This window comes from Somniosus microcephalus, chromosome 9 (genome assembly GCF_052327205.1).
Source record: "Somniosus microcephalus isolate GS21.2 chromosome 9, FLI_Smic_1.0, whole genome shotgun sequence".
NCBI lineage: Eukaryota > Metazoa > Chordata > Chondrichthyes > Squaliformes > Somniosidae > Somniosus > Somniosus microcephalus.
Genome location: NC_140995.1, coordinates 239,081,050 through 239,108,437, shown reverse-complemented (window position 1 = coordinate 239,108,437; position 27,388 = coordinate 239,081,050). Strand labels below are relative to the sequence as shown.

The 27,388-nt window shown below is 47.6% G+C and overlaps 1 protein-coding gene across 1 annotated transcript in view; it reads left to right on the top strand.

The window, feature by feature from the left end:
• Positions 1–25,093, top strand: part of LOC147113154 (dynein axonemal heavy chain 8-like) — a 148,776-nt gene extending 123,683 nt beyond the window's left edge. The window contains exons 7-8 of the mRNA XM_085998052.1: positions 4,298–4,413; positions 24,345–25,093. Of these exons, the coding sequence (XP_085854178.1) occupies positions 4,298–4,413; positions 24,345–24,449 (221 nt within the window). The 3' untranslated portion in view covers positions 24,450–25,093. The remainder of the gene's footprint in view (positions 1–4,297; positions 4,414–24,344) is intronic.
• Positions 25,094–27,388: the final 2,295 nt, after the last annotated feature.

The window sequence follows — 27,388 nt, the reverse complement described above, 5'->3', positions numbered from 1 at the left end:
TGCTGTTGGGGAGGGTTTAAACTAAAATGGCAGGGGGTTGGGAACCTGTGCAGGGAGACAGAGGAAAGGGAAGCAAGGATGGAAACAAAAGACAGGAAGATGAAAAGCAAAAGTGGAAGGCAGAGAAATCAAGGGTGTAAATCAAACAGGGTTAGAGTAAATAATAATTCTAAAAGGACTAAGAGTGTTAAAAAAACAAGCCTGAAGGCTTTGTGTCTTAATGCAAGGAGCATTCGTAATAAGGTGGATGAGTTAGTTGCGCAAATAGATGTAAATGGATATGATGGAATTGGAATTCACAGAATCACAGAATCACAGAATCTACAGTGCAGATAGAGGCCATTTCGGCCCATCGAGCCTGCACCGACACATATCCCACCCTATCCCTGTAACCCCATGTATTTAATCCCCTAACACTAAGGGTCAATTTATCATAGCCAAATCAACCTAACCTGCACATCTTTGGACTGTGGGAGGAAACCAGAGCACCCGGAGGAAACCCACGCAGACACAGGGAGAACGTGCAAACTCCACACAGAATTACGGAGACATTGGCTCCAGGGTGACCAAGACTGAGAAGTCAACATCCAGGGGTATTCAATTCAGGAAGAACAGGCAAAAAGGAAAAGGAGGTGGGGTAGTATTACTGGTTAAAGAGGAGATTAACACAATAGTAAGGAAGGATATTAGCTCTGATGATGTGGAATCTGTATGGGCAGAGCTGAGAAATACCAAGGGGCAGAAAATGTTAGTGGGAGTTGTATACAGACCCCCAAACAGTAATGCTGAGGTTGGGGATGGCATTAAACGGGACATTAGAGACGCAATAAGGGCACAGCAGTTATCATGGGTGACTTTAATCTACATATAGATTGGGCTAACCAAATTAGTAATAATACTGTGGAGGAGGAATTCCTAGAGGTATACGGGATGGTTTCCTGGACCAATATGTCAAGGAACCAACTAGAGATCAGGCCATCTTAGACTGGGTATTATGTAATGAGAAAGGATTAATTAGCAATCCTGTTGTGTGAGGCCCCTTGTGGAGGAGCGATCATAATATGATAGAATTCTTCATTAAGATGGAGAGTGAAGTAGTTGATTCAGAGACTAGGGTCCTGATTTTAAATAAAGGAAACTACGATGGTCTGAGGCGCGAGTTGGGTAGGATTGATTGGGGAATGTCACTGAAAGTGTTGACGGTGGATAGGCTGCTTGCCGGGTTTCAGTCCCGCCTCCATCAGCTCCATGGCTAACAAGGGAAATTAGGGATAGCGTAAGATCCAAGGAGAGGGCATATAAATTGGCCAGAAAAAGCAGTAAACCTGAGGATTGGGGGCAGTTTAGGATTCAACAAAGGAGGAAAAAGGGATTAATTAAGAGGGGGAAAGTAGAGTATGAGAGTAAGCTTTCAGGGAACATAAAAACTGACTGTAAAAGCTTTTTATAGATATGTGAAGAGAAAAAGATTGGTGAAGTCAAGCGAAGGTCCCTTGCAGTCAGAATCAGGGGAATTTATAATGGGGAACAAAGAAATGGCAGACCAATTAAATACATACTTTAGTTCTGTCTTCACAAAGGAGGACACAAATAACCTTCCAGAGATGTCGGGGAACATAGGGGGGAAAATTCAGTATTGCCCCATTTGGGGCGCCATTAGCGGCCATGCACAAAGTTTAGCGCCTGGCGCTAACTATCGCCTCCCACGGTAAACTTGGCTTTTTTTACCCCTGGAGGTGATTGGAGCACTAAATCAGACGCTTCACACCTGTCTTAAGGCGCAAAGGCCGAGGAGCGAGGCACTACCTCAGAGCGCTGGCGAAGCTCATGTGAAGTCAGTCAGCAATGGAACACAGACACACTGGCGCCGGCCAGTTCTTAAATGGGAGTTCTGACGAAAGGTCATCGACCTGAAACATTACCTCTGTTTTTCTCTTCACTGATGCTGCTTGACCTGCTGAGTTTCTCCAGCATTTTCTGTTTTTATCTTAAAGGGAAGGGTTGATTTTGCACTCCATCCACACCCTGCTCATTGCAGCCTTGAATCTCGGCCTGGAGAGACCTGTACATCAAATCTGCTGGAAAGAACAATGGAGAGACCCATGGAAAGAGCTCAGAGTGCAGCCCCCACAGTCTCTCCTAAATAGATACAAGGAAGGGCAAATCAAACTGAACCTGCAAAGTGCTGCTCAGTATGCAAAACTCATTCACACCGTGTTGAATCTCTCCAGAAGTCTCTCTCTCTCTCTCTCTCTCAGAATGCGTGGTGCAAAAAGGTCACCAATAAAAAAAGGCAGGAAGCGGTTGCCTTTAAATAGCGCTCCCCCAGTCCCTTCCTGACTGCAAAACGCTCCCCTCAACCTGTTGTTGCTAGCGGCAGGCGGTAAGGCAGGGGGCGCCACTCAATATCCGGTCCGGGGCATTGCGCACTCAACTGACGTCACGATCTGCCGGCGCAGGAGATCGTGGCGGTAGTGTTTAGCGCCGCCGCAAAATATCTAGTTAATTTCGCGAGCAACGCAAACATCGCCGCGCCCATGCGCTAGTTGCTTTGCGTCCCATTAGCGCCCTCTTAAGGCGCTAACGGGAGGCGAAAACAACAGAATTTTTCCCCCATAGGGTCTAGTGAGAGGGAGGAATTGAATCAAATCAGTATTTGTAGAGAAATGGTGTTAGGGAAATTGACGGCATTGAAGACCGATAAATCCCCAGGGCCTGATAATCTACATCCTAGGGTACTTAAGCAAGTGGCCCTAGAAATAGTAGATGCATTGCTGGTCATCTTCCAAAATTCTATAGACTCTGGAATAGTTCCCATGGATTGGAGGGTAGCTAATGTAACCCCACAATTTAAAAAAGGTGGTAGAGAGAAAATGCTGCAGTACATTCTAAAAGATGTAATAGCAGAGCACTTGGAAAACAGTGACAGGATCGGACAAAGTCAACATGGATTTACAAAAGGTAAATCATGCTTGACTAATCTACTGGAATTTTTTGAGGATGTAACTGGTAGAATAGATAAGGGAGAACCAGTGGATGTGGTGTATTTGGACTTTCAGAAGGCTTTCGATAAGGTCCCGCATAAGAGATTGGCGTGTAAAGTTAAAGCACAAGGGATTGGGGGCAAGGTACTGACTTGGATAGAGAACTGGTTGGCAGACAGGAAGCAAAGAGTTGGAATAAACGGGTCTTTTTCTGAGTGGCAGGCAGTGACTAGTGGGGTACTGCAGGGATCGGTGCTAGGACCCCAGCTATTCACAATATATATTAATGATCTAGACGAGGGAACTCAATGTAATTTTCCAAGTTTGCAGACGACACAATGCTGGGTGGGCGTGTGTGCTGTGAGGATGATGCCGAGAAACTCCAGTATGATTTGAACAGGTTGGGTGATTGGGCAGATGCATGGCAGATGCAGTATAATGTGAATAAATGCGAGGTTATCCACTTTGGTGGCAAAAACAGGAAGACAGATTATTATTTGAATGGCAATAGATTGGGAAAAGGGGAAGTGCAACGAGACCTGGGTGTCCTTGTGCACCAGTCGCTGAAGGTAAGCATGCAGGTGCAGCAGGCGGTTAAGAAGGCAAATGCTATGTTGGCCTTCATAGCGAGAGGATTCGAGTACAGGAGCAAGGATGTCTTGCTGCAGTTGTACAGGGCCTTGGTGAGACCACATCTTGAGTATTGTGTGCAGTTTTGGTCACCATATCTCAACTTGTCCTGCTACCTACAAAGATTTGTGTACATACACCGCAGGTCTCTGTTCCTCACCCCCTTTAAAATTGTTCCATTTAATTCATATTGTCTCTGCTCATTCTTTCTATCAAAATGTATCACTTCACACTTCCCTGCGTTAAATTTCATCTGTCATGTGTCTGCCCATTTCACCAGTCTGTCTATGTCGTTTGCTATCCTCCTCACTGTTTGCTACATTTCTGAGTTTTGTATCATCTGCAAACTTTTAATTATGCCCTGTATACCCAAGTCCAGGTTAGTAATATGTACCGACCCCTGGGAACTGTTCACCACTACTCTCTGCTTTCTGTTTCTTAGCCAATTTTGTATCCATACTGGCATTGTCCCTTTAATCCCACGGGTTCAATTTTGCTAACAGGTCTATTTTGTTTTTAGTCATGTGAAAAACCCAGATTTCTTATTTTTTAACAAATATCTTAAATTGACAAAAAATATATTCTTTTAAGTGTTAGGGACATGGGTACAATCGATTTTAACAGCAATCATGTTGGTTATAACTTCCTGCCTAAGACTTTCTGTCTTGTATCCTTTAACACAGAGCGTAGACGAGTTGCATTTACAGAAGAGCCTCAAGAAGAAAATGGATCTTTTAAGATACACAGCAGTGCTAAAGATGATAACTATCAAGCCAAAAGAGATGAAGAGTTTGAAAAGGTAGAAAACGGTTTTATAATGGACTAACTGGTTTAAAGAAAAAACACAGAAAATTGCAGTCTACTCTACCCTATGTACAATAAAACTTAAGGGGATGAATTTCCATGGGGGTGCTGCTCAGCTGCCATAACTTTGTCTTAAGAGTTGTAGAAACCTTGAAAACCCAGCGTTTCCATAGTTCCTCTGCCGAAGTTATAGCAGATGAGGAGGAGAATCTGCACGTAAATTCACCCCCTAAGTTTGTAAGAAACAAAGAGGTTGACAGTCTGCCTGGTAGTGATTTAATGCTTGTCTATTGCCATGCAGATATGTGCAGCTTTAAATCAAAATATTGTTGGGCCTTAATAATGAGTGTTCACAATTTTGTGCACAAATTTAACACTGGTAAGTTGCAACACTGGTGGTAAACCTACAACAGATGAAACCAATTTCTTGGGGTGGAGCCAATTAATTTTAGCTGGATAGCAATTTCCAAATGTTGGTAGATTTGGCAAGGAGGGAATTCTAACCCTCCCTGCTGGGTGGGAACAGATGGAATGTGCAGTTAAAATGGAGTGGCTCCATTTCCCGCTCCGTTCCACCGATCCCTCATTTTAATACAGTTAGTTCTGGCAACGGATGAGGTGCCTGCCAGACACATACATGAGCCTCATACATCAACGCTAGTCCTATGACGTTAGTAGGACCCCAATGGCATTTTAACTGGGGCCTGGGGTTTTCCCACCAGGAGGAAGCTGGCTGATAGCTGGTGGGAAGGATGAAAAAGCCTCCGGATAAGTGAAAATATTTCCTTTGTAGGGCAAAGGAGCAGGAGTGCTCCTGCGACTCCACAAGGAAAGTCATGGCCTCCTCTGCCCCAGATTGCCTCCCACCACCTGTGACACCCTCTCAAAACCCCTCCCCAATATAACAACAAGCCGACGAGTGGTCGAAGGCCACCTGTCCTTCCCAGCCAGCAGCTGCTCTTTTTCCTCTTCCCCCACCATTCCAAGTGGGAAATGGACTGTTAGCAATTAAATAAGGCCCGGGAATTAAAATACCCTGGATCTCAAGCGAGTCCATTCTAAAACCCGCTCCGGGTTAACATTGACCCCCGAGGTTTTTAATCACATTGCACCGGCCTTAATTTAACATCAGCCAGTGAGAATACATTTTTTTTATTCGTTCCTGGGATGTGGGCATCACTGACAAGGCCAGCATTTATTGCCCATCCCTAATTGCCCTTGAGAAGGTGGTGGTGAGCTGCACACTTGAACTGCTGCAGTCCTTGTGGTAAAAGTACTCCTATAATGCTGTTAGGGAGGGAGTTCCAGGACTTTGACCCAGCGACAATGAAGGAACGGCGATATATTCCCAAGTCAGGATGGTGTGTGATTTGGAGGGGAACTTACAGGTGATGATAAGAACATAAGAACATAAGAAATAGGAGCAGGAATAGGCCAATTGGCCCCTCGAACCTGCTCTGCCATTCAATAAGATCATGGCTGATCTTGGGTTCAAAGCCACTTCCCAGCCCACTCCCCATAACCCTTCACTCCCTTATCTTGCAAAAATCTGTCTATCATGGGAACACTCTGTCTAGCATGATGGTCCCATGCGCCTACTGCCCTTGCCCTTATAGGTGATAGAGGTCGCGGGTTTGGGAGGTGCTGTCGAAGAAGCCTTCGTGAGTTGCTGCAGTGAATCTTGTAGATGGTACTCACTGCAGCCACAATGTGCCGGTGCAGGAGGGGTTGATTGTTTAAGGTGGTGGATGGGGTGCCAATCAAGCGGGCTGCTTTGTCTTGGATGGTGTCGAGCTTCCTGAGTGTTGTTGCAGCTGCTCTCATCCAGGCAAGTGAAGGGTATTCAAGCACACTTCTGACTTGTGCCTTATAGATAGTAGAAAGACTTTGGGGAGTCAGGAGGTGAGACACTCACTGCAGAATACCCAGCCTCTGACCTGCTCTTGTAGTCACAGTATTTATGCAGCTGGTCCAGTTAAGTTTCCTGTCAATGGTGACCTACAGGTTGTTGATGGTGGTGGATTCAGCGATGGTAATGTCGTTGAATGTCAAGGGGAGGTGGTTAGACTCTCGCTTGTTGGAGATTGTCATTGCAAGGCACTTTGTGGCGCGAATGTTACTTGCCACTTATCAGCCCAAGACTGAATGTTGTCCAGGTCTTGCTGCATGAGGGCATGGACTGCTTCATTATCTGAGGAGTTGCGAATGGAACTGTGTAATCATCAGCGAACATCCCCACTTCTGACCTTATGATGGAGGGAAGGTCATTAATGAAGCAGCTGACGATGGCTGGGCCTAGGAACTGCCCTGAGGAACTCCTGCAGCGATGTCCTGGAGCTGAGATGATTGACCTTGAACAACCACAACCATCTTCCTTTGTGCTAGGTATGACTTCAGCCAGTGGAGAGTTTTCCCTCTGATTCCCATTGACTTCAATTTTACGAGGGCTCCTTCATGCACACTCGGTCAAATGCTGCCTTGATGTCAAGGGCATTCACTCTCACCTCACCTCTGGAATTCAGCTCTTTTAACCATGTTTAGACCAAGGCTCTGAAATAGAAACACAGAAACATGGAAGATAGGAGCAGGAGTAGGCCATTCGGCCCCCCGAGCCCACTCCACCATTTAATGAGATCATGGCTGATCATCCAAATTCAGTACCCTGTCCTTGCTTTCTCCCCATATACATTGATCCCTTTAGCCTAAAGAAATATATCCAACTCCTTCTTGAATATATTTAATGAATTGGCCTCAACTGCCCAGGTTCACCACTCTCTGGGTGAAGAAATTCCTCCTCATCTCAGTAATAAATGGCTTACCCCTTATCCTTAGACTGTGGCCCCTGGTTCTGGACTCCTCCGCCATCGGGAACATCCTTCCTGCATCTAGTCTGTCTAGTCCTGTTAGAATTTTATAAGTTTCAATGAGATCCCCTCTCATTCTTCTAAACTCTAGCAAATATAAGCCTAATCGACCCAATCTCTCCTCATACGTCATTCCTGCCATCCCAGGTATCAGCCTGGTGAATCTTCGCTGCACTCTCTGCATGGCAAGAACATCCTTCCTCAGATAAGGCGACCAAAACTGCACACAATACTCAAGGTGTGGTCTCACCAAGCCCTGTACAACTGCAGCAGGACATCCTTGCTCCTGTACTCGAATCCTCTCGCTATGAAGGCCAACATAACATTTGCCTTCTTAACCGCCTGCTGCACCTGCATGCTTACCTTCAGCGACTGGTGCACAAGGACATCCAGGTCTCGTTGCACTTCCCCTTTTCCCAATCTATTGCCGTTCAGATAATAATCTGTCCTCCTGTTTTTACCACCAAAGTGGATAACCTTGCATTTATCCACATTATACTGCATTTGCCATGCATCTGCCCAATCACCCAACCTGTCCAAATCATGCTGGAGTTTCTCTACATCCTCCTCACAGCACACACGTCCACCCAGCTTTGTGTCATCTGCAAACTTGGCGATATTACATCTAGTTCCCTCATCTAGATCATTTATATATATTGTGAATAGCTGGGGTCCTAGCACCGATCCCTGCCGTACCCCACTAGTCACTGCCTGCCACTCAGAAAAGACACATTTTTCCAAATATTTGCTTCCTGTCTGCCAACCAGTTCTCTATCCAAGACAGTGCCTTGCCCCCAATCCCATGTGCTTTAACTTTACACGCTAATCTCTTATGCGGGACCTTATTGAAAGCCTTCTGAAAGTCCAAATACACCACATCCACTGGTTCTCCCTTATCTATTCTACCAGTTACATCCTCAAAAAATTCCAGTAGATTAGTCACGCATGATTTACCTTTTGTAAATCCATGTTGACTTTGTCCGATCCTGTCACTGTTTTCCAAGTGCTCTGCTATTACGTCTTTTCTAATGGACTCTAGCATTTTCCCCACTACCGATGTCAGGTTTACCGCTCTATAATTCCCTGTTTTCTCTCTACCGCCTTTTTTATATTGTAGGGTTACATTAGCTATCCTCTAATCCATGGGAACTGTTCCAGAGTCTATAGAATTTTGGAAAATGACCTATTTCTAGGGCCACTTTCTTAAGAACCCTAGGATGTAGATTATCAGGCCCTGGGGATTTATTGGCCTTCAATCCCGTCAATTTCCCTAACACCATTTCCCTACAAATACTGATTTCATTCAGTTCCTCCCTCTCATTTAACCCTATGTTCCCCGACATCTCTGGGAGGTTATTTGTGTCCTCTGTTGTGAAGACAGAACCAAAGAATGTATTTGATTGGTTTGCCGTTTCTTTGTTCCCCATTATAAATTCCCCTGATTGTGACTGCAAGGGACCTACGCTTGACTTCACCAATCTTTTTCTCTTCACATATCTATAGAAGCTTTTACAGTCAGTTTTTATGTTCCCTGCAAGCTTACTCTCATAATCTATTTTCCCCCTTAATTAATCCCTTTGTCCTCCTTTGCTGAATCCTAAACTGCTCCCAATCGTCAGGTTTGCTGCTTTTTCTGGCCAAATTATATGTCCTCTCCTTGCATCTTATGCTATCCCTAATTTCGCTTGTTAGCCACAGTTGAGTCACCTTTTTTGTTTTATTTTTACGCCAAGCAGGGATGAACAGAGATCCTGAGCGGGGAAACAGAGGAAAGGGAAACAAGGATAAAAGCAAAAGACAGGAAGGAGAAAAACAAAAGTGGCAGACAGAGAAACCAAGGGTTTACATCAAACATGGCCACAGCAAATAATAATTCTAAAAGATCTAAGAGCGTTAAGAAAAAGCCTGAAGGTTGTGTCTTAATGCGAGGAGCATTCGGAATAAGGTGGATGAATTAGCTGCGCAAATAGAGGTAAATGAAAATGATATGATTGGGATTACGGAAACCTGGCTCCAGGGTGGCCAAGGCTGGGAACTCAACATCCAGGGGTATTCAATATTCAGGAAAGATAGGCAAAAAGGAAAAGGAGGTGGGGTAGCATTGTTGGTTAAAGAGGGGATTAACACAATTGTAAGGAAGGATATTAGCTTTGATGATGTGGAATCTGTATGGGTAGAACTGAGAAATACCAAGGGGCAGAAAACATTAGTGGGAGTGGTATATAGACCTCCAAACAGTAATGTGGAGGTCGGGGATGGCATTAAAAGGGAAATTAAAGAAGCGTGCAATAAGGGCACAGCAGTTATCATGGGTGACTTTAATCTGCATATAGATTGGGCTGATCAAATTAGTAACAACACTGTGGAGGAGGAATTCCTGGAGTGTATACGGGATGGTTTCCTGGACCAATATGTTGAGGAACCAGCGCATGGAAGCACGTCGGCGCAGGAGATACCCCCAAAACAGGGTCTACAGACAGAGGATCAGTTACCTCAACATGACTGAGCAGCAGTGACAAAGGAGGCTCCGACTTTCGCGAGAGGTAGTGGGTGACGTCTGCGCAATGCTGCAGCAAGAGGAGCTGGTGGACACCCCTTACCAGTGACTGTCAAAGTCACCACCGCACTCAACTTTTTTGCTTCAGGCTCATTCCAGGGATTAGCAGCAGACATCAGCGGTGTCTCCCAGGCGGCCGCACACACTTGCATCACGCAGGTAACCGATGCCCTCTTTGCCATCGCGCACAATTACATCAATTTCCCCAAGGATCAAGCCAGCATAACTGCGTGTGTGGTTGGTTTTGACAATCTGGCAGGCTTTCCAAGGGTGCAGGGCGTCATTGACTGCACACATGTGGCCCTTATGGCACCCCATCACAATCCAGGTATTTTTGTCAACCGCAAGGGCTTCCACTCCCTGAACGTACAGCTGGTGTGTGACCACAAGTAGGAAATTTTGCATGTTTGTGTCAAGCATGTTTGTGTTAGCTTGTAAAGGTAAGGCACACGGGATTGGGGGCAAGGTATTGACCTGGATAGAGAACTGGTTGGCAGACAGAAAGCAAAGAGTTGGAATAAACGGGTCTTTTTCCGGGTGGCAGGCAGTGACTAGTGGGGTACCACAGGGATCGGTCCTTGGACCCCAGCTATTCACAATATATATTAATGATCTAAACAAGGGAACTAGATGTAATATCTGCAAGTTTGCAGATGACACAAAGCTGGGTGGGCGTGTGTGCTGTGAGGAGGATGCCGAGAAACTCCAGGATGATTTGGACAGGTTGGGTGATTGGGCAGAAGCTTGGCAGATGCAATATAACGTGGATAAATGTGAGGTTATCCACTTTGGTGGCAAAAACAGGAAGGCAGATTATTATCTGAATGGCAATAGATTGGGAGAAGGGGAAGTGCAACGAGACCTGGGTGTCTTTGTGCACCAGTCGCTGAAGCTAAGCATGCAGGTGCAGCAGGCGGTTAAGAAGGCAAATGGTATGTTGGCCTTCGTAGCGAGAGGGTTTGAGTACAGGAACAAGGATGTCTTGCTGCAGTTGTACAGGGCCTTGGTGAGACCACATCTTGAGTATTGTGTGCAATTTTGGTCACCTTATCTGAGGAAGGATGTTCTTGCCTTGGAAGGAGTTCAGTGAAGAGTCACCAGGCTGGGATGGCAGGAATGACGTATGAGGAGAGCTTGGGTCGATTGGGCTTATACTCGCTGGAGCTTAGAAGAATGAGAGGGGATCTCATTGAAACTTATAAAATTCTGACAGGACTGGACAGACTAGATGCTGGAAGGATGTTCCCGATGGTCGGGGAATCCAGAACCAGGGGTCACAGTCTAAGGATAAGGGGTAAGCCATTTAGGACAGAAATGAGGAGGAATTTCTTCACCCAGAGAGTGATGAACCTATGGAATTCTCTACCACAGAAGGCAGTAGAGGCCAATTCATTAAATATATTCAAGAAGGAGTTGGATATATTTCTTAAGACTAAAGTGATCAAGGGGTATGGGGAGAAAGCAGGGACAGGGTACTGAATTTGGATGATCAGCCATGATCTCATTGAATGGCGGAGCAGGCTCGAGGGGCCGAATGGCCTACCCCTGCTCCTATCTTCTATGTTTCTATGTTTCTATAACTGCAAGCACACAAGACTAGATTTTATTGAAAAAAAAGAGATTAACCTTTAAGATTCACTACGTAACTCACCAAACTCGCAGCTTTACTCTCTGTTCCATGCTGCACTCCGTGATAGTGTGGAGGACGAATTCATGGAATGTATGCAAGATAGCTTTCTAGGTCAGTATGCTGAGGAACCAACTGGGCAACAGGCTATTTTAGATCTCGTATTGTGCAACAAGAAAGGGTTAATTAATAACCTTGTAGTAAAGGGGCCTTTAGGGAAGAGTGCCTATAATATGATAGAATTTTATATTGAGTTTGAAAGTGATTTAGTTAAATCCGAAACTAGTGTCTTAAATCTAAACAAAGCAAACTACATAGGTATGAGGGGCGAGTTGGCTAAGGTAGATTGGGAAGGTACCTTAAAAGGTATGACGGTAGACAAGCAATGGCTAGCATTTAAAGAATTAATACATAATTTACAACATATACATTCCGTTAAGGCACAAAAACCCCACAGGAAAAGTGGTCCATAGAAACATAGAAAAATAGGAGCAGGAGTAGGCCATTTAGCCTTTCGAGCCTGCTCCGCCATTCAATGTGATCATGGCTGATCCTCTATCATATTTCCACTCTCTCCCCATACCCCTTGATGCCTGATGTGTCTAGAAATCTATCCCTCTATTCTTAAATATATTCAGTGACTTGGCCTCCACAGCCTTCTGTGGTAGAGAATTCCACAGATTCACCACCCTCTGAGTGAAGAAATTTCTCCTCATCTCAGTCTTAAATGTCCTACCCCGTATCCTGAGACTGTGACCTCATATTCTAGGCCCGCCCAGCCAGGGGAAACATCCTCCCTGCATCCAGTCTGTCTAGCCCTGTCAGAATTTTATACATTTCAATGAGATCCCCTCTCATTCTTCTAAACTTTAGTGAATACAGGCCTAGTCGACCCAATCTCTCCTCATACGACAGTCCCAGGAATCAGCCTGGTGAACCTTCGCTGCACTCCTTCTATGGCAAGTATATCCTTTCTTAGGTAATGAGACCAAAACTGCACACAATACTCCAGGTGTGGTCTCACCAAGGCCCTGTACAACTGTAGTAAGACATCCTTGCTCCTGTACTCAAATCCTCAAGCAATGAAGGCCAAAATATCACTTGCCTTCCTAACTGCTTGCTGCATCTACATGTTTGCTTTCAGTGACTGGTGTACAAGGTCACCCAGGTCCCTTTGCACATCAGCATTTCCCAACCTATCACCATTTAAATAATAATCTACCTTTCTGTTTTTCCTTCCGATGTGGATAACGTCACATTTATCCACTTTATACTGCATCTGCCATGTATTTGCCCACTCACTCAACTTGTCTAAATCGCCTTGAAGCCTCTTTGCATCCTCCTCACCAATGCACAATCCCACCTAGTTTTGTGTCGTCCGCAAACTTGGTAATATTACATTTGGTTCCCTCATCCAAATCATTGATATATATTGTGAATAGCTGGGGCCCAAGCACTGATCCCTGTGGTATCCCACTAGTCACTGCCTGCCACCCTGAAAAAGACCCATTTATTCCTACTCTCTGTTTCCTGTCTGGTAACCAATTTTCAATCCATGCCAGTATATTACCCTCAATCCCATGTGCTTTAATTTTGCACACTAACCTCTTATGTGGGACTTTATCAAAGGCCTTCTGAAAATCCAAATACACCACATCCACTGGTTCTCCCTTATCTATTCTACCAGTTACATCCTCAAAAAACTCCAGTAGGTTTGTCAAACACGTTTCCCTTTCATAAATCCATGTTGTCTTTGTCTAATCCCGTTGATATTTTCTAAGTGTCCTGTTATCACATCCTTTATAATAGATTCTAGCATTTTCACTACTATTGATGTTAGACTAACCGGTCTGCAGTTCCCTGTTTTCTCTCTCCCTCCTTTTTTAAATAGTAGGGTTACATTTGCCACCCTCCAATCTGCAGGAACTGTTCCATAATCTATAGAATTTTGGAAGATGACAGCCAATGCGTCCACTATTTCCATGGCTACCTCTTTTAGTACTCTGGGATGCAGATTATCAGGCCCTGGGGATTTATCAGCTTTCAGTCCCATTAATTTCTCCAGCACTATTTTTTTACTGGTACTAATTTCCTTTAATTCCTCCTTTTCACTAGGCCTTTGGTTCACTAGCATTTCTGGGAAGTTATTTGAACCTCTTCCATGAAGTCAGAACCAAAGTATTTGTTTAATTGCTCAACCATTTCCTTGTTCCCCATTATAAATTCTCACGTTTCTGACTGTAAGGGACCTACATTTGTCTTCACTAATCTTTTTCTTTTTACATATTGTAGAAGCTTTTACAATCCGCTTTTATGTTCCTTGCAAGTTTACTCTCATACTCTATTTTACCTCTCTTAATCTCTTGGTCTTTATTTGCTGAACTCTAAACTGCTCCCAATCCTCAGGCTTGCTACTTTTTCTGGCAACTTTATATGACTCCTCTTTGGATCGAATACTATGCTTAATTTCTTTTGTTAGCTATGGTTTGGCCACTTTTCCTTTTGTGTTTTTGCGCCAGAGAGGAATGTATAACTGTTGCAATTCATGTTTTCGTTCCTTAAATGTTAGCCATTGCCTATCCACCGTCATGCCTTTTAATGAAGCTCCCCAATCTATCATAGCCAACTCACTCCTCATACCATCGTAGTTTCTTTTGTTTAGATTTAGGACCCTAATTTCGGATTGGACTTCTTCACTTTCCATTTTAATGAAGAATTCTATCATGTTATGATCACTCTTCCCTAAAGGACCCTCAAAAACAAGATTATTAATTAACCCCTTCCCATTGCATAATCTTCTCTTAGGCAGTTCCTCGGAACCGAGGATGACTTGCTTCCACATTAAAAATGAGTTCTCAGTTGACTGATGAGTCCAATGCGGGACCTACAGTCTCTGTCACAGGTGGGGTAGACGGTGCCTGAAGGGGCAGGTGGATGGGGTGCTTGGGTTGATGTGTGCTCCTTGCTCTGCTTGCGCTTGGCTTCTGCTAGCTCCCGGCAAAGAGTCTCGAGGTATTTGGCGCCTTCCTGGATGCTTCTCCTCCACTTTGTGTGGTCTTGGGCCAGGGATTCCCAGGTGTCGGTGGGGCTGTTGCACTTTTTCAAGAAGGCTTTGAGGGTGTCCTTGAAGCATTTCCTCTGCCCACCTGGGGCTCTCTTGCCATGTCGGAGCTCCGAGTAGAGCACTTGATTAGGGAGTCTTGTATCGGGCATGCGGACGATGTGACCCTTCCATCGGAGCTGATCGAGCGTGGTCAATGCTGGGGATGTTGGCCTGAGCAAGAACTCTGACGTTGGTACGTCTATCCTGCCAATGGATTTGCAGGATCTTACAGAGACAGTGTTGGTGGTACCTCTCCAGTGCTTTGAGTTGCCTGCTGTACATGGCCCATGTCTCTGAGGCATACAGGAGGGCAGGTATTACTACTGCTCTGTAGACCATGATCTTGGTACCGGGTTTGAGGTCCTGGTCTTCAAATACTCTCTTCCTCAGGCGACCGAAGGCTGCACTGGCACACTGAAGGCGGTGTTGGACTTCGTCATCGACATCTGCCTTTGTTGACAGTAGGCTCCCAAGGTATGGAAAGTGGTCCACGTTGTCCAAGGCCTTGTCGTGGATTTTGATAATCAGGGGCAGTGCTGTGTGGCGGGGGCACGTTTGTAGAGGACATTTGTCTTACGGATGTTTAGTGTAAGGCCCATCCTCTCGTACGCTTCGGTGAAGGTGTTAACGATGGTTTGGAGTTCGACCTCCGAGTGTGCGCAGACGCAAGCGTCGTATTCATACTGTAATTCGATGACAGAGGATGGGACGACCTTGAATCCGGACTGGAGGCGACGGAGGTTGAACAGTTTCCCGTTTGTTCTGTAAATTAGCTCCACTCCAGCGGGGAGCTTACTGAGGGTGAGATGGAGCATTGCAGCAAGGAAGATCGAGAAGAGCGTTGGTGCGATGACACAGCCTTGTTTGACCCCGGTCCGTACATGAGTTGGGTCTGTGGTGGAACCGTTGGTCAGGATCACGGCTTGCATGTCATCGTGAAGTAGGCGGAGGATGTAGACAAACTTTTGAGGGCAGCCGAATTTGAGGAGGGCACTCCATAATCCCTTATGGTTGACAGTGTCGAAGGCCTTTGTGAGGTCAAAGAAGGCCATGTACAGCGGTTGGTGCTGTTCCCTGCATTTGTCTTGTAATTGGCGTGCGGTGAAGATCATGTCCATTGTGCGCCTTAGTGGGCGGAATCCGTGTGGCGACTCTAGGAAGAGCTCTTCAGCCACTTGGAGAAGGTGATTGAAGAAGATTCTTGCGATGACTTTCCCTGTGGCAGACAGCAGGGAAACGTCTCTGTAATTACCGCAATCGGACTTGTCACCTTTCTTGAAGATCGTCACAATTACGGCGTCTCTGAGATCCCCTGGCATGCTCTCCTCCTTCCAGATAAGAGAAATGAGTTCAATACCCAATCTAGGATAACCTGTTCCCTAGTTGGCTCCTCAACGTACTGGTCTAAAAAAAACATCTCGTACACACTCCAGGAATTCATCCTCCACAGTATTATTGCTAATTTGGTTTGGCCAGTCTAGATGCAGATTAAAGTCACCCATGATTACTGTAGTACCCTTGTTACATGCATCTCTAATTTCCTGTTTGATGCCATCCCCTACATTACCACTACTCTTTGGAGGCCTATAGACAACTCCCACCAATGTTTTCTGCCCCTCGATGCTTCTTAGCTCCACCCAGACTGATTCTACATCTTGATTTTATGAGCCAATATCCTTTCGCACTATTGCTCTGATGTCATCCTTTACTAACAAGGCCACCCCACCACCTTTTCCTTTTCACCTGTCCTTCCTAAACATCAAGTATCCTTGGATATTCAGCTCCCAGCCTTGGTCACCCTGCAGCCATGTCTCCGTAATCGCAATTATATCATAAACATTTACATCTATTTGTACTGTTAATTCAGCTATCTTATTACGAATGCTTCGTGCATTCAGATACAGTGCCTTTAGATTTGCTTTCTAAAACTTTTTAGACATCTTAACATTTTTTTGTACTATGGCCCTATTTGTCTTGTTACCATTTTTTCTTACCCGGACCGTTTTTGTTAGTGCGCTCCTTTGTTTGTACGCTCTGTCCCTTCCTGACACAATCTGGTTATCCTTACCCCAATCACTTTCCTGCACTGCTTCCTTGTCTTTTCTCTTTAGCATTCTAGATTTCCCTCCACCGGGATCCTCCCCCTCCTTATTTAGTTTAAAGCCCTATCTACCTCCCTAGTTATTCGATTCGCTAGAACTCTGGTCCCAGCATGGTTCAGGTGTAGTCCATCCCAACGGAACAGCTCTCTCTTTCCCCAGGACTGGTGCCCGTGCCCCACGAATCGAAACCCACTTCGCCCACACCAATCTTTGAGCTACGGATTCATCTCCCTGATCCTATTGACCCTATGCCAATTTGCTCATGGCTCCGGTAATAATCCAGAGATTATGACCTTTGTGGTTCTGCTTTTTAATTTTGCCCCTGGCTGCTCAAACTCTCTGAGCAGAACCTCTTTCTTTGTCCTACCTATGCCGTGTGCTTGTCAGTGTTTGCAGCACCTCAATGCTGTCAAACACTGATAGAACAATTGTCAAACTCCATGTGGACATGGTCCCTTTAAGGAAACCGGCTGATGACGAGTCATCAAATAACGTCATCAGACCTGCTTCCTGTTAATTGGCTGGTAGGGCGGGCTTAACAAGGCCAATCAAGGTAAAATCATGTCTGCAGAGCGGAGGCAGCTGGGAGTGGGACCGGAACCTGGAAACCAGCTGTCCTGTCCCCATCTCGCCTCCAGAATTAAAAAAACTTCCTGGAAATAGTAGAGAACCAAGGGTTTAGCGAGAATGAGGAACTGAAAGAAATTAGTATTAATGAAAAATGTACTGCAGAAATTAATGGGACTGAAAGCCGATAATTCCCCTGGACCTGATGGCCTACATCCTAGGGTTTTGAAAGAGGTGGCTATAGAGATAGTGGCTGCATTGGTTGTCATCTTCCAAAATTCCATAGATTCTAGAATAGTTCCCGCAGATTGGAAGGTAGCAAATGTAACCCCGCTATTTAAGAAAGGAGGGAGAGAGAAAACAGGGAACTACAGACAAGTTAGCTTGACATCAGTAGTAGAGAAAATGCTAGAATCTATTATTAAAGACGTGGTAACAGGGCACTTAGAAAATAATAATAGGATTGGACAGTCGACACAGATTTATGAAAGGGAAATCATGTTTGACAAGTCAGTTAGAGTTTTTTGAGGTCGTAACTAGCAGAATACATAAGGGGGAAACCAGTGGATGTGGTGTATTTGGATTTTCAAAAGGCATTTGATAAGATGCCACACAAGAGGTTATTAAACAAAATTAGGGCTCATGGGATTGGAGATAATATACTAGCATGGATTGAGGATTGGTTAATGGACAGAAAACAGAGAGTAGGAATAAATGGGTCATTTTCGGGTTGGCCTGCTGTAACTAGTGGGGTACCGCAAGGATCAGTGCTTGGGCCTCAGCTATTCACAATCTATATCAATGATTTGGATGAGGGGACCAAATGTAGCATATCCAAGTTTGCTGATGATACAAAGCTAGGTGGGAATGTAGGTTGTGAGGAGGATGCAAAGAGGCTGCAAGAACATGGCAAATGGAATATAATGTGGAGAAATGTGAAGTTATCCACTTTGATAGGAAAAATAGAAAAATAGAGGCCTAGAAATTCAGCTGTTTGCGCCAGACGTTAGCGCCAGATTTCCGGCGCTATCCACTTAGCGCCCGGGCACCGCCGGATCTGCGCCTACGCCGAAATTCAGCTGGGCTTTAGCGCCGGCGCAAAGTGTTAGCGCCCGGTCAGCTGCGCGCGCATCTTATGACGTCATTCCGTCGTGCAACGCCGTTTGTGCGCCCCAAACCGGAAATTCAGTGGCGCCCGGCCGATGTTGGCGTGGCGCTACTAAGAACTGTGAAATGGAACTCAACAGAGGCCCTGTGGGATTCGGGGAGCGCTAATTAAAGGGCACATCCACTCACCCATAAAAGCTAGCCATTTCGCTGCAATGACTTGACTGGTTTGGATTTCTGCACAGAGAGCAAGGCACAGAGATTACTGATTTCGGACACCATAGGAGAGGTCTTTTTGGCTTCTAGCCAGTGCTTTGACATTTGCATCCTTGTGATTTTGCTGGTTGGAACTTTGTAATGGGGGCTGCATGAGGGGCCAACCCTCAGTTGCGACATTTTGTGCGAAGGGCTGGCATACGCTTTGAGACAGGCCCAGGCATGGCTAGACGCAGAGGGGCCATTAGGCGTCGCCAACGTAGGCCTTACCCAGTCAGGCAATACCGGGAGCAGGTCTCATATCTCACCATGACTGCGCCGCATTGTGTTAAGAGGCTGCGCTTCAGAAGGGAGGTGGTTGAAGAGATCTGCCAGCGGCTTCATGCAGATTTGCAGCCACAGCTCATGTCCAGGGCGTCTCTCTCGGTGGAAGTGAAGGTCACGGTGGCTCTCAGCTTTTATGCAAGCGGCTCCTTCCAAGCCGCTGCTGGGGACACCGCGACCATCTCCCAGTTCGCCGCGCATCGCTGCATCCGACAGGTCACCGAAGCACTTTTCGCGAGGAGCCACCAATTCATCTCCTTCCCCATGACCCAACACAAGCAGGAGCAGCGTGCATTCGGATTTGCCAGGATCGCGGCCTTCCCCATGGTGCAGGGCGCCATTGACTGCACGCATGTGGCTATGCGGCCACCTATCCGCAATGCCGAGCAAGACCGCAACCGGAAGGGCTACCATTCCCTAAATGTGCAGCTGGTGTGTGACCACAGGCAGCGCATCCTAGCTGTCAATGCCCGCTTCCCAGGAAGCATCCACGATGCCTTTATCCTGCGACAGACTACTGTGGCTGACATGTTCCAGGCACAGCCTCAACCAAGGGGATGGCTTCTCGGGGACAAGGGCACCCTTTGTGCACATGGCTCATGACCCCGCTCCGCGCGCCCAGGACCCCAGCGGAGCTGGCATACAACGAAAGCCATCAAGCCACAAGGAACCTAATAGAGCAAACGATAGGCGTCCTCAAGCAACGGTTCCGTTGCCTGGATCGTTCGGGCGGGTCTCTTCAGTATTCGCCGGATAGAGTCTCCCAGTTCGTCGTGGTCTGCTGCATGCTCCACAACCTGGCTATCCGCAGGACTCAGGCACTGCCACCTGACATTGGGCCACCACCTCAGGAGGACGAGCAGGAGGACCCTGAGGAGGAGCAGCACCAGGCCAGGAGGGAGCGACAAGGTCCAAGGGCCGTCCGCCGGGGGCTTATTGCTCGACACTTCTAGGCCCCCTGTCAGGGAATGGCCTGGCCCACTGAATGCAGCCGCTTCGCAAGCCCTCAGCCGGTTAACCCAACAACCACTTGAAACATGACACCTGCACATGGTGAATAAATAAACATCTTTATTTGAAAACCTCAGGGCCCTTCCCACATGGAAGAGCAAAACAGAGAAGACCCCCAAAAAACAGTAACAAACTTCTGTCACTCCCAAAACCTGGGGAGGACTAACATAACATCAGCATCCAAATGGCCTCGTCACTGGCCTAACAAAAACAAGACCCCCAACAACACAAAGACCCCCATAAAACAAAAACACATAATGCCCCCCAGAACAGAAGCCCCCGCATCACCCAAACCCTCGGTGAACACACTCTATTGGGTGTGGCGAGAGGGCGAGTGTGTGGACAGGCGTCTTTTGCCCCGGCCCGTCCTGCTGCTGCGCCTCAAGCTGGGCCGTGAGGCTGTGCCGAGGCTGGGGGAAGGATCCTCAGGGCGACAAGGCGTCTCGCCAGATGCCCTTGGGGGTCGGCCTACACGAGGGCGGGCCCGGGAGGGGCCGGCTGGTGGCTGCTGCAGCTGTGGGTGGCCCTCTTCAGTGGCTGCAGGAGCTCCTTGCACCGTGGCTGGGGGAGTGGCAGGCTCGCCTGCACCAATGGGTACAAGGTGGGTGATGCCAGGCGCGCGCTGGTCGCCAGACACACGTGCACTCGGGCGGCCTGGCCGGGGAGCAAGCGCGCCAAACTGTGGGTGGCCAGACCAGTGTGCGGCAGCAGGGCGGCGCCTGGCCTGGCGACGCCTCCCCGCCAGTGCGAGGGTCGCAGAAGTCAGTGCCCCAACTGCGCCGGCATGTCCCCGCATCTGCAGTCCCATTGTCTGGACAGCACCTCTCAGCTGGCGACTGGCGTGCTGCGCTGCCTCGAGTTGCTCGACCCCCCTCTCATGCGCTGCCACAAGGAGCTCCACCCCCCTGGCGTGCGCTGCAGCGAAAACCTCGAGGCCCCTGGCCTGGGCTTGGCCGAAAGCCACCACACTTTGAGAGAGGCTTTCGATGGCCTGAGGCATCTGTGCCAGCACCTCCATGATTTCCACGTGGCGGCGCTCCGACGCCGCCGACATCTCGTCCAGGAGGCGCACCTCCTGGGCGACGTCCGAGTCCGGACTGGAGGGCGCCTCCACCCTCTGGCCAGAAGGCTGGCGTGCCGCCGGAGCGCTGCCGCGTGCGGCCACGCCACTGACACCAGGTTCTGCCCTCCCCTCCACCGCCTCCCCCCTCTGGGCAGAAGGGTCGCGTGCCGCCGGAGCCTTGCCGCGGGCGTCCATGCCACTGGGACCAGGTTCGGGGCTCCCCTCCCCCGCCTCCCCCTGGCTCTCCGGCACGCCAGACGTATCCCCTTCATTGGCATGTCCTGGAGCGGAGGAGGGTTCCCCCGAGGTGGCGCCTTCCTGCTGCTCCTCCACGTCCTCCTCCTCCGAGGGCCTGGCTGTGTGGGCTTCAGGGAGCACCTCCTCCTCACCAGCTGAAAGCAGGAAGGCACAAGTGTAGCTTTAGAGTGAGGACAGGCCGACAGCGAGGGAGGCCGCACTGGTGCATTATGCGCATTTATCGGCCACTGGGGAAGGATGTAGATCTGATGCGCGAGGGCAAGGATAGAGGTGCAGCCGGTCCTGTCCTTACCAGTGGGCTCCAGTATAGGGTCGGCGTCGCCGATCGCCACAGGCCCAATCACCGGGTGCCGCAGCAGTCGGGCCACCCTCTCTTCCAGAGGCGTCAGCTCCTGGAACTCGCGAGGGCCTCCACCAGTGACACGGAGGCTCCTGGCGTTCCTCGCCAGCTTGGCCTGCAAGAGAAAGGAGGGCGTCTAAGTACAGTGTGGTGCCCTGTAGCTGTGTGTGAGACCTGCCATGGTGGAATAGCTTGCACAGTGTGGTGCCCTGTAGCTGTGTGTGAGGCCTCCCATGGTGGAATAGCTTGCACAGTGTGGTGCCCTGTAGCTGTGTGTGAGGCCTCCCATGGTGGAATAGCTTGCACAGTGTGGTGCCCTGTAGCTCTGTGTGAGGCCTCCCATGGTGGAATAGCTTGCACAGTGTGGTAAGTGCAGAAAGAGCTCTTGATTAACATGCAAGTGCCATTGCAGCGGCAGCAGGGCTGGCCATTAGACCTTGGATGTCCCTTTGGCCCTAATGGGAGGTGCACATGCAAGGATGAGGGGGACATTGGAAAGGGTACTCACCTTGACCAGCCGACATAGGTCGTTGTATTTCTTGCGGCACTGGTCCGCACTCCTGGGAACATCTGAGCTGGAGGAGACCCTCCGGGCAATTTTGGTCCAGGCCTCCCTGAACTGGCTCCTGGGAGCCTTCCTGCCACTAGCCGGGCAAACGACCCGCCTTCTTTTGCGCACCCCATGAAGGAGCACACCCAGCGCATGCTCAGAGAAGCGTTCGGCTCTTTCACGGGCCCTCTCCATGTCCTCCAGGCGTTGATATGCCACACAACCACTCCTGAGGCCTAGTTGCAGGGCTACAGCATGCAGGGCGTGGCTGCAGTCAAAGTTGACCCTTCCCCCTTTAAGAGCTGGCCGGCATCAGGGTGTCTGCTGACACTCACCACATGATCGCACCTGCGCTGCGCCCAGAATCGGCGTTATTAGGCTGCATCGCCGGATTAGCGCCTGAACACAGGGTTCCAACGCCTTGTGCAGCGCTCGGCCAAAAAGTTGGCCAAATCTACTGAATTTCGGCGAGCTCGCCTGCACTTTCCGGCGGGCGCTAAATTTGACGAGCGCCCGACTTTAGCGCCGCAATAGCGTCAGAACTGAATTTCTAGGCCAGAGTATTTTTTAAATGGTGAGAGATTGAGAAATGTTGGTGTTCAGACAGACCTGGGTGTCCTTGTACACAAATCACTGAAAGTTAACATGCAGGTACAGCAAGCAATTAGGAAAGCAAATGGTATGTTGGCCTTTATTACAAGAGCATTTGAGTATAAGAGTAAAGGGGCTAAAAATTCGGTGGCGCCGCGTTTGGGGCGCCAAGCTCGCCTGGGCGCCGGAATTTGCGCTCCGGCCAGAACCGCTTGCGCCCTCCCGATATTCAGTGGGAGCGCCCCAAGAGGGACTCGGGGCGCTGCTCGAGGCTCCCCGCGTCCCACTTGGGGCGCTCAAACTGAATATCGCCGCGTTACGTGCCACAGCGCCACATGCTGTGGCACGGCGCACTGCTGTACTGCAGGCCTTCCTCCCCTTCTTAAGGGGGAGGGGCCTGCACCAGCGTGATCACCGATCGCGAGTGCCAGCAAAAGAGCCCGACACCGAGGAGAAGTGCCGGGCTTTTGGGACACAGCCGGCACTGCCCGGGGGGTGGATCAGGAGGCCGGGGAGGGCGGCGCGAGGAGGTGCTGGCAGGCGGCCACCGGAAAAAATGGCCGCCCCGCACCTCCACCTTAATTTGCGCCACTACCGCCACAGGTAGGCCCTGTGAACCGGTCGCGATTTGCGACCGGCGTTGCAGAGGCGGGCGCGGCCAAATATCGCGATCGGGGCGGGAGCGGGGCGCTGCGCACACCAATGTCGTCATCGGTGGCGGCGCAGCGCTACAAGCTAACGCCGCCATTAGCGCCCCGCTAAATATCGCGGGAGGCGTGGCCAGTGGCGCTAAAGCCACTGAGTGCCCTCTTTGGGCGCTAACTGGTGGCGCAGCCCACTGAATTTCTAGGCCAAGATGTCTTACTGCAATTATATAGAGCCCTGGTGAGACCACACCTGGAGCATTATGTACAGTTTTGGTCTCCTTACCTAAGGAAAGATATATTTGCCATTGAGTGAGTCCAATGAAGGTTCACCAGACTGACTCCTGGGATGTGGGGATTGTCCTATGAGGAGAGATTGAGTAGACTAGGCCTATATTCTCTAGTGTTTAGAAGAATGAGAGGTGATCTCATTGAAACATACAAAATTCTTACAGGGCTTGACAGGGTAGATGCAGGGAGGATGTTTCCCCTGGCTGGGGAGTCTAGAACCAGGGGTCACAGTCTCAGAATAAGTGGTCGGCCATTTAGGACTGAGTTGAAGAGAAATTTCTTCACTCAGAGGGTGGTGTATCTTTGGAATTCTCTACCCCAGAGGGTTGTGGGGGCTCAGTCGTTGAGCATATTCAAGATAGAGATTGATAGATTTTCGGATATTAAGGGAATCAAGGAATATGGGGATAATGCAGGAAAGTGGAGTTGAGGTAGAAGATCAGCCATGATCTATTTGAATGGCGGAGCAGGCTTGAGGGGCCGAATGACCTACTCCTGCTCCTATTTCTTATGTTTTTAGTTCTTATGTTTTTATGAGTGGGACACAGAGAGCTGGCACTTGTGCGAATATTTGAATGCCCTCCTACTATCCTGTAAAAGTATGTGAATCAATAGAGGTAAATGATAATTTAGTCAATAATAAGATAATCAGGAACTAGTTTATCATCTTTCAAGATTTTTTTTCCTGCTTTATCTATTTTCTGTGTCTAGGATGTTACAGAGCTTTATGTACAATTTAGCCATCAGTTGCTGGATGCTTTAGTGAAATCTACACATCTGTCATTAGAAATTCTCAAAAGAAGAATCTTCAAGTAAGTGTTTCTTGCTACAGTTCTATTTCTTACTCCATCTTTTTGAATATAGTGGTAATTTTACAAAATCATTCTCCCAGGATAGAGCTCCTCCTATCATGAGCAATTTGGGAATTTACAGGCGTGTTTGAGGATGTTCCCAGGCTACCATGGAAATCTTGCGAACTGTGCCCTGCTGGACCCAGAATAACCTACATCTGCTCAGAACAGGCAACAGTTACCACAATATTGCTGGATTCAACAAGATCAGCCAAGCCAAAGCTGCTGAAAATCTAATTCTATTATTAGCTTTACAGGTGGCAAATTACTCGAACCAGATTGAGCAGTCCCACTAGGCACGACATTGTCAACAAAGAAGAAAAATTGAATGATTTCAAAATCATCCTTATGCAAAAAAAATGTATGTCACTCAAGTTACAAGAAGGGCACATAAAGCCAAATTGGCTAATAGGTCATGTTTAAGGACAAATTGGATTTAAGAAGAAATACTTTTACAGCCTTAAAGAAATTGGTTTTCGGAATAGGGATAGGTATTGATCTAAGCTAAAGGCAATGAAAGCTGCTATCAGAATAGCTACAAAAGCTATGATATTGAGAGCAAGGTTTTTTCAGCGATATTAGGAGTCAGATAGCAATTAAGGCGCAAACGGTCACGTGGGAATATCTTCTTCTTCTCTCTTCTTAGGCAGTCCCTCGGAACCGAGGATGACTTGCTTCCACATTAAAAATGAGTTCGCAGGTGACTGATGAGTCCAATGCGGGACCTACAGTCTCTGTCACAGGTGGGGCAGACGCTGGTTGAAGGGGCGGATGGGTGGGGTGCTTGGGTTGACGTGCGCTCCTTGCGCTGCCTGCGCTTGGCTTCCGCTTGCTCCCGGCGAAGAGACTCGAGGTGTTCAGCGCCTTCCCGGATGCTTCTTCTCCACTTTGTACGGTCTTGGACCAGGGTTTCCCAGGTGTTGGTGGGGATGTTACACTTTTTCAAGGAGGCCTTGAGGGTGTCCTTGAAGCATTTCCTCTGCCCACCTGGGGCTCTCTTGCCGTGCCAGAGCTTCGAGTATGATGTAGCGATGATAACTGAGACCTGGCTCAAAAAAGGGGAAGAATGGATGCTTAATATTCCTGGGTAGTAAGTATACAGAAAAGATAGGGAAGCAAAAAAAGGAGGAGGGGTTGCAGTTTTGATTAAGGAAAATATTACAAGTAAGATTATAAGTAATTCATCCTTCTTGTGGAGGATGAATTCCTGGAATGTGTACGAGATGGTTTTTTAGACCATTACGTTGAGGAGCCAACTAAGGAACAGGTTATCCTAGATTGGGTATTGTGCAATGAGAAGGGGTTAATTAATAATCTTGTTGTGCGGGGTCCTTTAGGTAAGAGTGACCATAACATGATAGAATTTTTCATTAAAATGGAAAGTGAAGAAGTCCAATCCAAAACTAGGGTCCTAAATCTAAACAAAGGAAACTACGATGGTATGAGGAGTGAGTTGGCTATGATAGATTGGGGAGCTTCATTAAAAGGCATGACGGTGGATAGGCAATGGCTAACATTTAAGGAACGAGTGCATGAATTGCAACAGTAATACATTCCTTTCTGGCGCAAAAACACAAAAGGAAAAGTGGCCCAACCATGGCTAACAAAAGAAATTAAGGATAGTATTAGATCCAAAGAGGAGTCATATAAAGTTGCCAGAAAAAGTAGCAAGCCTGATGATTGGGAGCAGTTTAGAGTTCAGCAAAAAAGGACCAAGAGATTGATTAAGTACGAAAAAATAGAGTATAAGAACAAACTTTCAAGGAACATAAAAGTGGATTGTAAAGGCTTCTACAAGTATGTAAAAAGAAAAAGATTAGTGAAAACAAATGTAAGTCCCTTACAGTCAGAAACGGGAGAATTTATAATGGGGAACAAGGAAGTGGTTGAGCAATTAAACAAATACTTTGGTTCTGACTTCACGGAAGAGGACACAAATAACTTCCCAGAAATGCTAGGGAACCAAGGGTCTAGTGAAAAGGAGGAATTAAAGGAAATTAGTACAGGAAACTCTTTTTACCGGCACCTAAATATCCGGAAATCTCTCTTAACCGGCAAAATTCAGGAGTAGGTTCAGGTAAGTTTTACTGTATATTAGTGGCCGTGTAACCGGGGTTCCTGGATCTGTGGCCGTGTAATCGGTGTTCCTGCACCCGTGGCCGTGCAACAGGGCCTCCTGGATCTGTGGCCGTGTAACTGGGACTCCTGCACAAGTGCCGTGTAACCAGGGCTCCTGCACCTGTGGCCGTGTACGGGGCTCTCGTGCCTTGGTAAGTATACCTCTCTGTAATCCGGACTTTTTGATCAACCGGCACCATGCTGTCGGTGCATGATAAAAAAGAGGTTCCTGTATTAATAAAACAATAGTGCTGGAGAAATTAATGGGACTGAAAGCTGATAAATTCCCAGGGCCTGATAATCTGTATCCCAGAGTACTAAAAGAGGTAGCCATGGAAATAGTGGATACATTGGTTGTCATCTTCCAAAATTCTATAGATTATGGAACAGTTCCTGCAGATTGGAGGGTGGCAAATGTAACCCTACTATTTAAAAAAGGAGGGAGAGAGAAAACAGGGAACTACAGACCGGTTAGTCTAACATCAGTAGTAGGGAAAATGCTAGCCTATTATAAAGGATGTGATAACAGGACACTTAGAAAATATCAACGGGATTAGACAAAGACAACATGGATTTATAAAAGGGAAATCGCTTTTGACAAACCTACTGGAGTTTTTTGAGGATGTAACTGGTAGAATAGATAAGGGAGAACCAGTGGATGTGGTGTATTTAGATTTTCAGTAGGCCTTTGATAAAGTCCCACATAAGTGGTTAGTGCGCAAAATTAAAGCACATGGGTGGAGTTTGCACATTCTCCCCGTGTTTGCGTGGGTTTCCTCCGGGTGC